The sequence below is a fragment of the Pyrgilauda ruficollis genome, unplaced genomic scaffold, assembly GCF_017590135.1.
Source record: "Pyrgilauda ruficollis isolate IOZ18807 unplaced genomic scaffold, ASM1759013v1 scaffold165, whole genome shotgun sequence".
NCBI classification, from domain to species: Eukaryota; Metazoa; Chordata; class Aves; order Passeriformes; family Passeridae; genus Pyrgilauda; species Pyrgilauda ruficollis.
In genome coordinates this window covers 1713780-1726567 of record NW_024515320.1, presented here as the reverse complement: position 1 = coordinate 1726567, position 12788 = coordinate 1713780, and the positions used below count along the sequence as shown (strand labels likewise).

The following is a 12788-nucleotide window of genomic DNA, read 5'->3' as shown; positions in this document are numbered from 1 at the left end:
TGGAAGCTGCTGGATACTGAGGAGTAAAGAAAATCAGTTCTTAGGGTGGCAGAGGAAATTTGTTCTCTCTGACTAATGACTCAGTAACAACAGGCTGATCATTCCCAAGGCAGGGCAGGCAGATGGTGTGACTGGAGAGGTTCTGAATGCAGCAAACCAAGAGCCTTCAGCCCCTGCTCCCAGTAACCAAATTCCTTCCTGTCTCTGCCCACTTTGCCCAAGGCCATGCTCATTCCTTCCTCCAGCCCCCCTGACTGAGAAGTAAAAGGGTTGTACTTTTCCAGAGGACAATGTCCACAGCTCCCAGGCCTTCCATGGTTAATTATTTTAATTAACTAATCTGTTCACAACATCCAGAGCCCATTGAGCCATCTGGACGGATTCAAGTCATATATTTGTATTCCTGATGAGCTGATTAAATCCTTCCGTTTGCTCCAAGCCCTCAGTGCAGCCAAATGTGCCCCTCCAAAGCTGCTTCACACAAACACCTTCAGGGGGTTGGATTTGGGGGAAAAGGCTGTCTTTAGCTTTGGGAGAGGTGTGCTAGGAACCCTGGTGCTGGCACAGCCATGAATCACACAGTGGTTTGGGTTGGGAGGGACCTTAAAGCCCATCCAGTGCCACATCCTGCCATGGCAGGGACACCTTCCACTGTCCCAGGGTGCTCCAAGCCCTGTCCAACCTGGCCTTGGGCACTGCCAGGGCAGCTGAAGGATTGCTCTGGCACCAGGCAGGAGCAAGCAGGAGATGAGCAGAGGGCCCAGGGCTGGGGTCTTTACAGAGCTCTGTGAAAAGCTCTTACCATCACCATCCCTTCCTGGGGGTGTCATCCCTGTGCTTAGAGAAGCAGGAATCCTGGGACTGGGGTTATGGGTATTCCCTGCCGTCCAAATTCCCTAATTACTAGCAAGGTCTGGGAAAACAAAAGGTCAAGACAGCTCTCTGGCTGGGTCAGGAAGTTTTAAACTGCTAAAAGCTGGATTTACCAGAGAGGCTGAAGTATCTGGAGATGCTGTTGGTACATCAAGCGCTTGGGACACCTGGAATGGGGAAGGAATTTCAGCCTCTCCAGCCACGTGGCTTTAGCATCAAGAACAATCATATGCAGAGGAGATTTCCTCTCCTCCTGTGCCCTGATTGGAAGGAAAGTTTCCAACTTCCATCTCAGAAAGGGTTATCTTGTCGTGGAATTCATTTTACAATAAAACTGTCTGGGTTTTTACACATACTGTTGACCTTTATTTGGTATATGAACCCATAACTCCTGGGCTCCCAGTTTTATACAGGGCAGGATAGATCAGTGCAGCTTCCAGCTGAGCATCTCATCTTGGGAGTTGTGTGAGATTTAATGACTTTGTCTTAATTTAAATAAGATAATCTTGGCTTTTACAAGGGAGCTGAGGCACCTGGAGGACACCTTTAGCAAGAGCAGGCAACTGAACTAAGAGAACTCTCCTGCCTGGGTGTCTCTCCCCATGGCAGAGCTCCTCCTTTACCCTCCTGGCACCCAGGATTTGGGGGGTGGAACTCAGCCAGGCTTTTAAACCTCTCAGAGGAAAAGTCATCCAGCACCAGAGTGCCCCAAACACTGCAGCCACTTCAGGCTGGTCGATGGACACCTGCACTTACCCAGGGGTGGAATCACTACTCCTGGAAATGTGCAAAAAACATGTGAATGTGGCACTTCAGGACATGGGTTAGTGGTGGCCTTGACATGATGGACTTGATGACCATAAACATCTTTTCCAACCTTAACAATTCCATGATTCTGTGATTTTTTCCCCAACCTCATTCTTTCCATCTGTCAGAGCCAAACCCCAGTCTCTCGGTGGTGGTGGCTGTTGGGATGAAGGACTTGGCTGAGCTGGATTCCTGTGGCTTTCCCCCTCACAGGATTCTTGTTCCCTGCAGGTAAATGGCCACCTGGACTACATGAAGCAGATGGACACGATCCTAAAAGCTGTGGGCATTAAAACCAAGGAATGCCAGCTGGAAGAGAAGGGCAGTCTTTTTTCCCCTCAAGCCAAGAAATCCCAGCAGGCAGCTGGCAGCAAGGCTCGGGGACAGGAAAACACCAGGAAAGAGGAGAACGAGGCTGGGAGTGAGGCTCTCCCAGCCAGCTGTGCTCACCGACAAAATTCCTCCAGCTCTGCCCTGGGAGAACCCTTGCCACCCTGCCCAGACTGCTCACACAGCACAGACAGCAAGGACCAGGCAGTGGGGAAGGGAGCAAATTAGGGCAGAGCTGCTCAGCCAGCACAAAAACCGCTGTCAGCACATCCGTGGCACTGGGATTCCCAGAGGATGGAGCTGCAGCTGCAGTTTCCAGCCCCTCCGGAGAAAAGTGTGGCACTGGCGTGGCACTGGATCAAAGCGCTTGGAGCAGCCGCCCACGGCACCTCCCCGAGGCGGGAGAGGGCTGATTCCTGCCGGAGGCTGCACTGCTCCTCAGGAATCCGAGACAGATCCCGTCCAAATCCTTGCAGGAAGCAGCTGCCCCCCTCGGCACCGTGTCCCTGCTGTGACTGAGGGGAGGGAAGCAGGTGGCTCTGAGGGGATTTTAAGCATTTCACAGAGAGGGGTTCATTACTAGGAAATTAAAACCATTTTTGCACTGGAGATGAGTTTGGTTTAAGGATCTCAGGTGTGTTCCAGGCTCTACCTGCCCCACTCTGGATGGATCTGGATCTGCTCTCCAGCTCTGCTGCCCAGGAGGGTAAAAGCTCGGGCTGCCAGGCTTTCTTCCCCCGCCTGCTGCAGGTTTGCTGCCAGGGCTCAGGCACTTTCCCATCTCCAAGACAGTTTCCCTCTGTCCAGGCTGACGTTGGTGAGTGTTGGAGGCTTGGAGGCCCTATTCCTGTTAGAAACATGTTTGGGACCCTGGAGGAAAGCAGGAGGAAAACCAAGGGGGTTTTGGATGGTTTATGGAAATTCCTCCCGAGTTCTCCAAGCCAGCAACCCACTTTGACTTTCCTTTTGTGTCCCACAGATATCTCCAGCCTTAAAAGCTCCATCCAGACGTATTTTTAATTGGATTAGAACAAAGCCAATACTTAGCACAGAATAAATGTGGATCTGTTTGATTTCTACCTCCTTCCATAAAAGTGTGTTGGCTCCACTCTCTTCATCCCCAGTCTCAGAGCAGAGGAAAGGACCCAGCTCTACATCCCCCGCCAGCACAGCTCCAGAGCCTTGTGGGAATGATCCACATCTTCCATAAAAGCCCCTTTTCTGGCCAGTTTTGCTGCTGAGCCCAGGCAAGTGCACCAGGCAGGAGTGTGGCAGGAGGGTAACCCCCTCTGGGGTTTTATGCTTTGTCACTAGGGAGGGCTCAAACTCTCCCACCTCTGTCTGGGGGGGTCCTGTTGACTTACGAGAGGGAAAATACTGAGATTGCACCTTCCAATTTTTGTTCACACAGGGTTCTCCCCCTCCTCCTCCCCACTGACCCAACAGCCATGTTAATCCCCCCTCCCATTCCCAGCTTCCTGCAAACCTTACCTGCAGATCATTCCTCATGGAGTCAGACACAGCTGAGTTTGGGGGTGATGCTGTGACCCAGCAAAGCACCATGGTTTGGATGCAGTGCCTGGCAATTCCTCTCCCTAAATCCAGCATCCCAGGGGGCTCAGACCTGCCCAGCTCTGACCTGGAGGGGTGCCTCACTGCAGAGACGACAGGGACTGGCTGTGGGATCCCACAGGGATGGGGCTGTTCAGCCAGCTGCTGGTGGTGCCATTGGCTGCAGGGTTGGGATGGGATTCCTCTGCTCATCCGAGGGTTTGTCCACAAGAAACACCTCCTTACACAGAACTGCCTGCATGAGACAGGAAGGAATTATTGCTTTTGAACATTTGGCTTGAAGAGGTGACTCTCCCTCTCTCTCCGTCCATCTCCCAAGGCTGATTTGGTACCTAACAAACTTCCAGACTCCACAGTACCTTTTTCTGCTCCTTTTTAACTTGGGTTGTAGTCCAAGCTTGTATTTATATAAAGCCATTGTGGGAAGATGCACATCTTGATCTGGGTGCTCAACACCAGCCCCAAGCTCCATCTGCAGCAAAATGCATTGAACAGTTTGAGGTTTGAGTCTGTGCTCAGCCCTCAGTGTGTCCCAGTCACTCATCCCTGGCTTCCAAGGGATTTGTGGCAAAGAAATGCTGGGTTGGTCATACAAACTCCTGTTCGGTTCTGGAAGAGCCGTGGGCAACGTGGAAAGAAAACTGAAAGTGGCCTGGTGTGTGGCTGCTTCTTCCAGCATCCTGTATCCAGGGGATGCTCTGTGTCCATTTGGGTATCAGGGAGTTCCAGGAAAACAGTATTGGAATTAGGCAGAAGGCTTGGAATGAAGGGTCCAGAGAGGGCGCAGCAGCTAGCTGCCAGCCCAAAGGCACTTGAGAAAGAATTTACTAAAATAATTTCTTTTATTGATTTTTTGAAGTGCCCACTTGTCACATTTACTCAGTGTTCCCTCTGCTTATGGCTCTGGGAAGGGGGCTGGCATTGTCATTTAAAATACAATTTTCCTTTAGATTCTTATCTGAAGGGGGGGGAAAGTGTATTTTCTAACTGCATCATCGAGGACATGATGAATTGTCGGAGGGAAGCGAGATGGTCCTGTGCAGGAGTGGGAAGCTGTGGGATGGAGCCTGTGGGAGGAGCTGATCCCATTACTACTGCGAGACACGCATGGAGCCACCGTGAGTCGCACCCCACACCCCCACTGAACATCCAAAAATCGGTGTTGGACATTCTGCACAAAATTCAGCCCCCGCAGTGCAGCTCTGCGTGACAAGGCACAGCGGTGCCGCTGAGCTGGAGCGCACTGTGTGACAGGAACCTGAGACAGACGCGACTCCAGGGAGGAGATCCAGCCCCAGCTCCAGGAAGATGTGATGTTCCGTGGGCTGAAGCAGCCCCAAACCTCAGTGTTCCTGCTGAAGCAGCTCTAAACCTCTTGCCCATGAGCCACAGGATGTTTTTCCACCACTCCCCTCAGTGCACTTGGAGAAGATCTGCTGAGCTCTGTGTGTGCAAAGCCAAGCCTTGGCTTGAGGTTAGTGAGACACAGAGTCTGGAATCCGAGGTTCAGACTCACCAGAGATGGAAAGGCTGCAGGAAGGGTTAGGGGATGGTGGTGGTGGTGAGCACAGGAGGGATGAAAGAGAGAGAGGGACAAAGCTGGTTATTTCAGCAGCAACACCTGGCTCTGCACGGTTTGATCCTCCTTGTGATAGCGCCCGGGGCCACCATCCCTTCCGTGAACTGCACTGTGTGCTGGAACAGGGAACTGGGGAGATGGCTTGCGGCAAATCAGCCACAAAGCTCCCGGAGGGTTTGTGTTGGGCCCCGATGATCCTTCCTGTCACACAGCGCTGTGCGTGCCCGCTCAGGCCACGGGCGTGCCGAGCTGCAGCTCCGTGTCCGGGGGCTCCGCATCCCAAAGGCTGACGGAGCGGGCGCCAGGGCCCCGCGGCGCCGGGAGCAGCCTGGGCTCGCTCCCCGGTGCCCCGGAGTCGATGGAGTCGGTCTCAGCCTGCAGGGTGAGGACGTTCTTGAGGGATGTGGCAGCGCGGGGCCCGCTGTTGGAATTCCTCATGGACAGGGAGATGGCGCTGGGCCGGGGCTCCGCGGAGCGCCGGCAGCAGGGCAGGAATTTGCCCATGGCCCTCTTGAAGTCCCTCATGAAGAGCGGGTAGATGATGGGGTTCATGGTGCTGTTGCAGTAGCCCAGCCAAGTGAGCACATCGAAGAATCCGGCTGGGACACAGTCACAAACTGCCTGGGGGAGCACAGCAGCGATCAGCAGCCTCCCACCTCAGCCCCAACCCAGAGAGGTTTCCCAGGCACACCAACATTCCCCTTTCAGAGGAAACCTTCAAATCCCCTTTGAAGGGTTTTTTCCTTGCTGTTGCTCCCTGGGGAATTGCATCCTTGGTCCCGGAGGTCTAGCAAGACCTGGTGCCTCCAATTGAACCCACCTGGATTCCAAAGGGAAAGCTTCTGGAAACCCGGCACAAAGCTCCCACAGGCTCTTACCTGAGCTACATTGGTGACGAAGAAGGGCAGCCAGGCCACAAAGAACATGCCCAGGAGGATGCCCAGGGTCAGGCTGGCCTTCAGAGCCTTCTTGCTGTGCTTGTTGGTGAACCTCCTGCTCTCGCTGCCAGCCAGGGGCTGGCTCGGGGTGCGTGGGACCTGCGGCCAGAGACAGGGAGCGGTGGGCAACTGTCCCTGGCAGCAGCACTGGCCTCTGCCAAAGAAAAGTGGCATTTGGTGCTCCAGATCCTGCAAAAACCCTGCCAGTAATTCCTTTCTCCGAGGGGCAGGAGCTGGGCACACACCGCTGAAGCACAAATTAGGAAGGGGAAGCAAGAGAAACCCTCAACACTGAGGCTATGATTTTATTTACTGTAAAATAGCGTGTTTGTCATTAGGCTGCTCTTTAGAGAAACACCCAGCTCAGTCCATATGAGGATAAAGCCTGTCCTAAACAGGCAGCTCCAGTTGCTGATTACAGCAGCAAACTAATTATGGTTTTAAAATGAGGACATGAAACATTTCAGCCTCCAAACACCATAACCCAGCCCTCCATCCCCTCCTGCAATCTAAAATTAAGTGATTGTCTCAGCCCTCCCCTGTAATTAAATGATGCCCTGTTGCAACTCAGCTTCTGGCCCAAAAAGAGAAAAAAAATCTCTAAAATTAGATGAAGATGAAAAAGGTTAAAAGATTAATCTGAGGGTTCCCTGGCTGACACCTTGTTCCTCGGCCAGTCTGGGTCTTCAAGGAACCTTTTGGGCCTCAGCTGAATGACAGGGGGATGGAGCTGCTCTTGCATGGCACAGCAAAGCCCTGAACATCCCCTGACTCTGTGGAGTCCAAAAACTTGGCATCCTGTGAGAAAATAAGCACTTTATCATATTGTGTGTTTATTCTTTAATTCTCCTTTTCATTTGACCGTCTGGTGCAGCTTATCACGTGTGGGAGAGCTGGCCAGAGTCCTGGCTCTGCTTTTGGAGAGAATAAACTCAATCAAGGTATTTAAAGGCAATTAAGTTTGCCTTTTCCCTGTAGGATATGTGGTCAATAAAGCCTATTACAGGGAATTAAAGCTGTTAGATTTAGTGGCAATTACCTTCTCCTGGAGAAATACAAACAAGTGCAGCCACGTTTTTGTTATAAAACCCACACACTCCGGTTCCACCGGCGAGCACACGAGGAGGGGTTTGGCAGCTCCTGTTATAGAGCAGGTAACAAAAATAGAAGCTTCTGTTCAAAATAAGGTGCTCTTGGGAATCTGGCATTTGCTATTAGTTAAAATCCTTCTCCCCCATATGTCTCACACCCACCATGGCCAAGATTTATGAGTGGAAAGTCAGATAAGATTAAACCCCTCGGGGATGACGCCAGCCAAGAGAGGGGGGAACTGCATTTATTTTGCACTGCTGAGCATTTTTGCCTGAATCTTATTTATTTCTCTGCTTCTGCTCACGCTGTTTCTGTGCTCATGAGCAGCTTCAGAGCTCTCCATTGCTGGGATGAGGCATGAGACACCTCAGAGGATGTCAAGGAGGTGGATGTTGCCCAAAATCTCCCTCCCTGCAGTTGTCAAAGCTGGCTCCAACCCTGAGGCCATCCAGGAAGCAGAAACAGCCCAGACACCCAAACTGTGGGGCCTGCCAGAGCAACGTCCCTGTGGGCGCCTTACCTGTGGCGTGGCCTCATCGGTGGTGGCCACGTTGGAGGCCAGGGAGGCCACCTGCACAGCCTGCTTGCGCGCTGCCAGCAGGATGCGGCAGTAGGTGAAGGAGATGGCGGCGGACGGCAGGAAGAAGGTGAGGCAGGAGGCCACCAGGGCGTAGGGCAGACTGACCAGCAGCCGGCACTGGTCCTCATCCCCCCGGCCGGTGACGTTCAGGGGCTGCACCTCCAACTCCAGCTCGTGCCACCCCATCTTGATGGGCAGGAAGGAGGCCAGCGCGGCCAAGGTCCAGGTGGCCAGGATGAGCGCCAGCGCCCTGCAGGACGTCATGCGCAGCTTGTAGCGGAGCGGGGACGTGATGAGCAGGTACCGGTCCAGGCTGATGACGCACAGGTTGAGGATGGAGGCGCTGCAGCACATGACGTCGAAGGAGGCCCAGAGCGAGCAGAAGTCCCCCCGCAGCACCCAGCGGCCGTAGAGCTGGTTGAGCATGGCCGGGGGCATCACCACCAGCCCCACCATCAGGTCCGACATGAAGAGGGACACCAGGAAGTAGTTGGAGGTGTTGCGGAGGGAGCGCTGCGTGACGATGAGGAGGATGAGGAGGAAGTTGCCCGCTGTGGTCAGCAGGATGATGAAGCAGAGGAAGGCAGCCACCCAGCTGCTGCCCATGAGCAGGGAGTGCTCCCCCAGCACGCTGGCATTGGGGGCCCCCAGGTCCCCCTCCATGAGGAGCCGGGGGCAGGGCTGGCCCTGGGCTGGGGACCTTCTCCAGCGTGGCCTGTGCTATGTGATCATCACCGGGGCTGGGGAAGGAGGATCATCTCTCTCCACTCTGTGTCTGTCCTCCCTTCTCCTCTCCTCCTCCTCTCCCTCTCTTCCCCCACTGTCTCTTTTCACTGGCACTCAGGGCAGGGTGACATTTCCAGGAGCCGATCAGCAGGACCAAGGTTCCCTCCCCATTACTCACAGCAGTTCCTGTAAATCCCCCTGCTCTGGGATGTCTCTGGATGCTGCTTCTGGATGCTGGGGATGAGCTGGAAGGCAGGGCTCCCAAGATGCCAGGGATGGCAGGATGCTCTGGATACCCTGATGCTCTGGATGCACTGGACCAAAGAATAACACAACACCGAGATGCTCTGGATGCTCCGCACTTCAGATGCTGGGGATGCTCTGCATCCCAGGATATTCCAGATGCCAGGGCTGCTCTGTACCCAGGATACCCTGGACGCTGGGGATGCTCTGGACTCCAGGATGCTCCAAATGCTGGGAATGCTCCGGCCCCCCGAGGCTCAGCTGTCTCCCCCCAGCTGAGCTGGCTCCCTGCAGAGCTCTGTCCCCGGGGTCCCAGAGCTCCTCCGCTGCTGCAGCTGCTGCAGCCAAAGCCGTCAGGAGCAGCACGGCAGCCTCAAGCGAGGACCGGGATGCTCGCAGCCAAGCCCGCCCGGGAGGAGGAAGATCCGGAGGGTGGAAGGGATCTCTCCCGCGGCAGAGGAGCGTCCAGCCCACAGGGAGGTGTGGGTGTGTGCAGGTGCCAGCCCGACTTTCACCTGCTGCTGTGGATGCACACAAAGGATGCAGAAATGCCGATCGAGGAGGTGGGGCTGGGGGGGAGAGGAGGAGATGAAATGAAGCGCTAATGAAAACAGGGAGCTGGGCTAAACTCCACAAAGTGGCAGCCAGAGAGTTCCCGTTTCTGCCTTAAAGAGACAGCCCCGTGCTCTGCCATCCCTGCCATCTGTGTCAGCGCTGGAGCCCTGGCTGGAGGCACCTGAGCCAGCAGCTCAGTGGCCAAACCCAGCCGGCAGCTCCGAGTTCCAGGCTCCATCCTCCACACTGGGTGATAAAAAGCAAAATTTTGCAAAGTCTAATAAAAAATCAGCTGCACACAACAGCCCTCAGGCAGCAGCCAGAGGACTCGCTAGCAGATCTTCCAGCAGTCTGCAGCCAGGGATGGAGGAGCAGAGACAAGGAAGAGCCTGGCCCCTCTGCTCCTGGGTAATTTGGACTGGCTCAGGGCAGCACAGCTCCCTGCCTGAGGGGCAATCCTGGGTGGCCCCACAGCAACCTGCCCTTTAGCAAGTGGGAGGCAACATGTGAGAGGAGCCAGCTCAGAAAGCCCTTCTGAGTCTCTGTGTGCTGCTGGGCCTTCCACACTCAGGGCAAATACCTCAGAGTGCTGGGCAGGGACTGCTTGGGGTTTTTTAATTACCCACCTGCCCAAAGGTGGGGTTTTCCCAACAAATGGCTGTGATTTCTGCTGTGGAGACTGGGACTGAGGGCAGTGGCTTCAGCACAGATCAGAACTGAGGGTGTGCTCCTGGCACCCACCCTGTGCTCCCAGCCCTGCCAGCTGCTGCCCGTTCCTCCCCAAGTTCCCACTAAAGCTTTCCTTAACACGCCTCCCTGGGCAGTTGTGCTGCAGATGTGTGGGTGAGAGCCAGCTGTGCACACTGCACTCCAGCCACCCACCCTGGGACAGAACTCAGCCTCTTTACCACGTCCTGCTCTTCCAGTCACCTTTCCAACAAATTTGTTGTGCTTTTCCCAGTGCCTGAATGGGCATTCCAGGCCTGGAAACCATCTGTGAGCAAGGCATGGGGAGGTGGAAGGCAGGGACCCAAACAAACACACACAGTTATCCCCCAGGATCTCTGTGTCCTGCTGCCACTGGGAAAGCAGCTGCTGTCACCTGTGTGCCAGGACAGGCTCTGCCCTCCCTCTGCTGCCCCAGGACCCTCTCCTTGGATGCTCCCAGCCAAACCTCCCCAGCCACCTCAGTGTCACAGTGTGCTGGCAGCAGTCCCAGGGCAGCAGCACTTGTGATGCTCTGATTGCAGCAGGAGGTTTCCTTAGAAAAGCCTTTGCCCCAGGAAACCCTCATCTCCCATCTGTGCTGGGAGCAGAGAGAAACCCCACCACAAGCCCACCCTGAGCAGGATGAGTGAAGGCAGCAGCACAGACTTCTCCCAGCTGGATGCACAGTGAGGAAGTGGTGCCACAGTGCAAAGCCAGCCTTGCTTCTCAGCCCTGCTGCACACCAGGAGCATCCCAGATTGTCTCCAGAGCTTCTGCTTCTGAGGAGGAGATTGGGTCAGAATCATGGAGTCATGGAATGGTTTGGGTGTGGAGGGGCCTCAAAGCTCATTCCATTCCACCCTCCTTCCACTACCCCAGGCAGCTCCAAGCCTCACCCAGCCTGGCCTTGGACACTTCCAGGGATCCAGGGGCAGCCACAGCTGCTCTGGGCAGCCTCTTCCCAACATCCACAGCACATCCTCCACACATGGTAGATTTGTACACTTGGTTTGGATGTGTTTGCTGGGGCAGTGAATCTGAACTGATTGAAACAAAATGTGTTTTAAAAAAAAAACCTGCCTTAAAATAAAGACCAAATCCTACCATTGTCCCTGCAAAAGTGTCTCCATGCTGGCAGCTGTCCTGGCCTGTCTGTGCTCTCTCCCTGTGCTGCATTTCTGGACACATCTGCAGGGATCATGGACTCCAGGACCAGCTCTGCTCTGCAGTACCACTAGCAGGGAAAGCAAAACCAGGTTGTCAACAGCCACCCAAGTGTCAAGAGAAAAAATATAAAAAAAAAAAAAAAAAAAAAAAAAAAAAAAAGGATGAGACAGGCAGAGTCAAACTGGGAGTTGAGAGACTTCAGTGAGAACATCCAGGCAGTCCAGGGCTGAACACAGAAACATCCAATTGTGCAATGTTCTCTCGAGATGTCCTTCCAGGCTGTAACTGGGATGGCTCCTTGGATTTAAATTTGGGCAGAGCCAGGCTAACTACCTCGATTTATGGTTTCATCTGCACACCAGCCCTCACTGCCTGCCTCTGCTGGAGCTCAGCTTGTGTGGAATGGAGGTGGAGATGTCCTGCTCCAAACACCTTGAACTGCAGCTCCTGGAGTTTACAGGAACAGCCCCCTGCTGAATCCAGCTTGTTTCCACTGAACACCAGTAAAAGGGCCCCATGATGGTGCTCAGTGACCACCACAGGTTTCTCCACCTTTGCCTGGCTCCCTTCCTTGAGAAGACTCTTCACAGCCTAAAAACATTACAGTAACACACAGAGCACCTCTAGCCCTCCCTGGTCAGCCCAGCCCCTCCACTGTGGCAATTCCTGCCTAATGAAAACCCTCTCCCACTTACCAGAGCACAGACCTGCTCTCCCAGCCTGTGCAGAGTCCCCAGAGCCTCATGGAGGGGGGCAATGAGAGCTGGCCTCAAGAAGGGGACGATAAGGGCTGGCCTCAATAAGGGGGCAGTGAGAGCTGAGCTCAGTGATGGGGGCAATGAGAGCTGAGCTCAATAAAGGCACAGTGAGAGCTGAGCTCAGTAAGGGACAGTGAGAGCTGAGCTCAGTAAGGGGGCAATGAGAGCTGAGCTCAGTGATGGGGGCAATGAGAGCTGAGCTCAATAAAGGCACAGTGAGAGCTGTCTGCCGGCCCAGCACAGCCTCTGGCCCCCCTGCCCAGGAGCTGATGGACCTTCCCCAGGCTCAGACCAAGGAGCATCACTGACCATTCCTCAGGGCACACCCACGCTGCTCTGGCTGGCACCCCTGGAACCAGAGGTTTGCAAGGGCACCCGCTGCCCTGCCCAGGGAATGCCCGATCCAAACAGCCTTGGGAAGAGCCCGCCAGCTCCAGCCAAGGTGCCCAGCCCCTCCGTCCCCGCGAAGGGATGTCCTGTCCGGTCCTGCCCGAGCAGGCCGGGCCCGCGATGCCGGGCATGCCGGAGCAGGCCGGGCCGAGGCTGGCCCCTAGCGGCGGCAGCGCCGGGGCCTCGCGTGATGCGGGGAGGCCGCAGGATCCTCCCACACGAGGGGACCCAGCACGCCCGGCCGCAGCTGCCGGGCAAGCTCCCCGGACAGGCTCCCCCAGCCACATGCAGCCCATACGCTCAGGATTCGGGCTCGGTTTTCCTTCCAGCAGCTCTCTCCTCCTTTTCCCAGCTGGAATGCAGCTCCAAGCTGTGGGAACCACGGCTCTCCCCTGCCCTGCAGCCTCCGGCACCGCTGCCTGTCCTGGCGTCAGCTCTGCCAAAAACCAGACAGGCATCAGAGCACTGAG

At 55.1% G+C, this 12788-nt stretch overlaps 2 protein-coding genes across 4 annotated transcripts in view; one reads left to right on the top strand and one right to left on the bottom strand.

The window, feature by feature from the left end:
* The window catches only part of TMCO4 (transmembrane and coiled-coil domains 4), a 36729-nt gene extending 34110 nt beyond the window's left edge, over nt 1–2619 (top strand). For 2 of the 3 annotated variants that reach the window (XM_041463459.1, XM_041463460.1), the window contains exon 14: nt 1894–2619. In XM_041463459.1, coding sequence (XP_041319393.1) covers nt 1894–2238 — 345 coding nt within the window. In that variant the 3' untranslated portion in view covers nt 2239–2619. The remainder of the gene's footprint in view (nt 1–1893) is intronic. The other variant, XM_041463461.1, reaches the window with a different exon arrangement.
* A 139-nt stretch (nt 2620–2758) lies between these two features.
* HTR6 (5-hydroxytryptamine receptor 6) lies at nt 2759–9681 on the bottom strand. The gene is made up of 6 exons (XM_041463519.1): nt 7712–9681; nt 6040–6198; nt 5204–5782; nt 3942–4054; nt 3502–3817; nt 2759–2880 (listed from the first exon to the last, which is right to left on the bottom strand). Exons 1-3 carry the CDS (start codon nt 8432–8434, stop codon nt 5390–5392), a joined length of 1275 nt encoding a protein of 424 aa, XP_041319453.1. The 5' UTR covers nt 8435–9681; the 3' UTR covers nt 2759–2880; nt 3502–3817; nt 3942–4054; nt 5204–5389.
* Nucleotides 9682–12788: the final 3107 nt, after the last annotated feature.

What these genes read in the sequence shown, in the direction of transcription:
- HTR6 (XM_041463519.1), bottom strand. Translation starts at nt 8,434, where the DNA reads ATGGAGGGGGACCTGGGGGCCCCCAATGCCAGCGTGCTGGGGGAGCAC. An exon ending in CCGATGAGGCCACGCCACAG is followed by an intron (nt 6,199 to 7,711) that starts GTAAGGCGCCCA and finishes CTCTGGCCGCAG; the next exon opens with GTCCCACGCACCCCGAGCCA. An exon ending in TCGTCACCAATGTAGCTCAG is followed by an intron (nt 5,783 to 6,039) that starts GTAAGAGCCTGT and finishes GTGCTCCCCCAG; the next exon opens with GCAGTTTGTGACTGTGTCCC.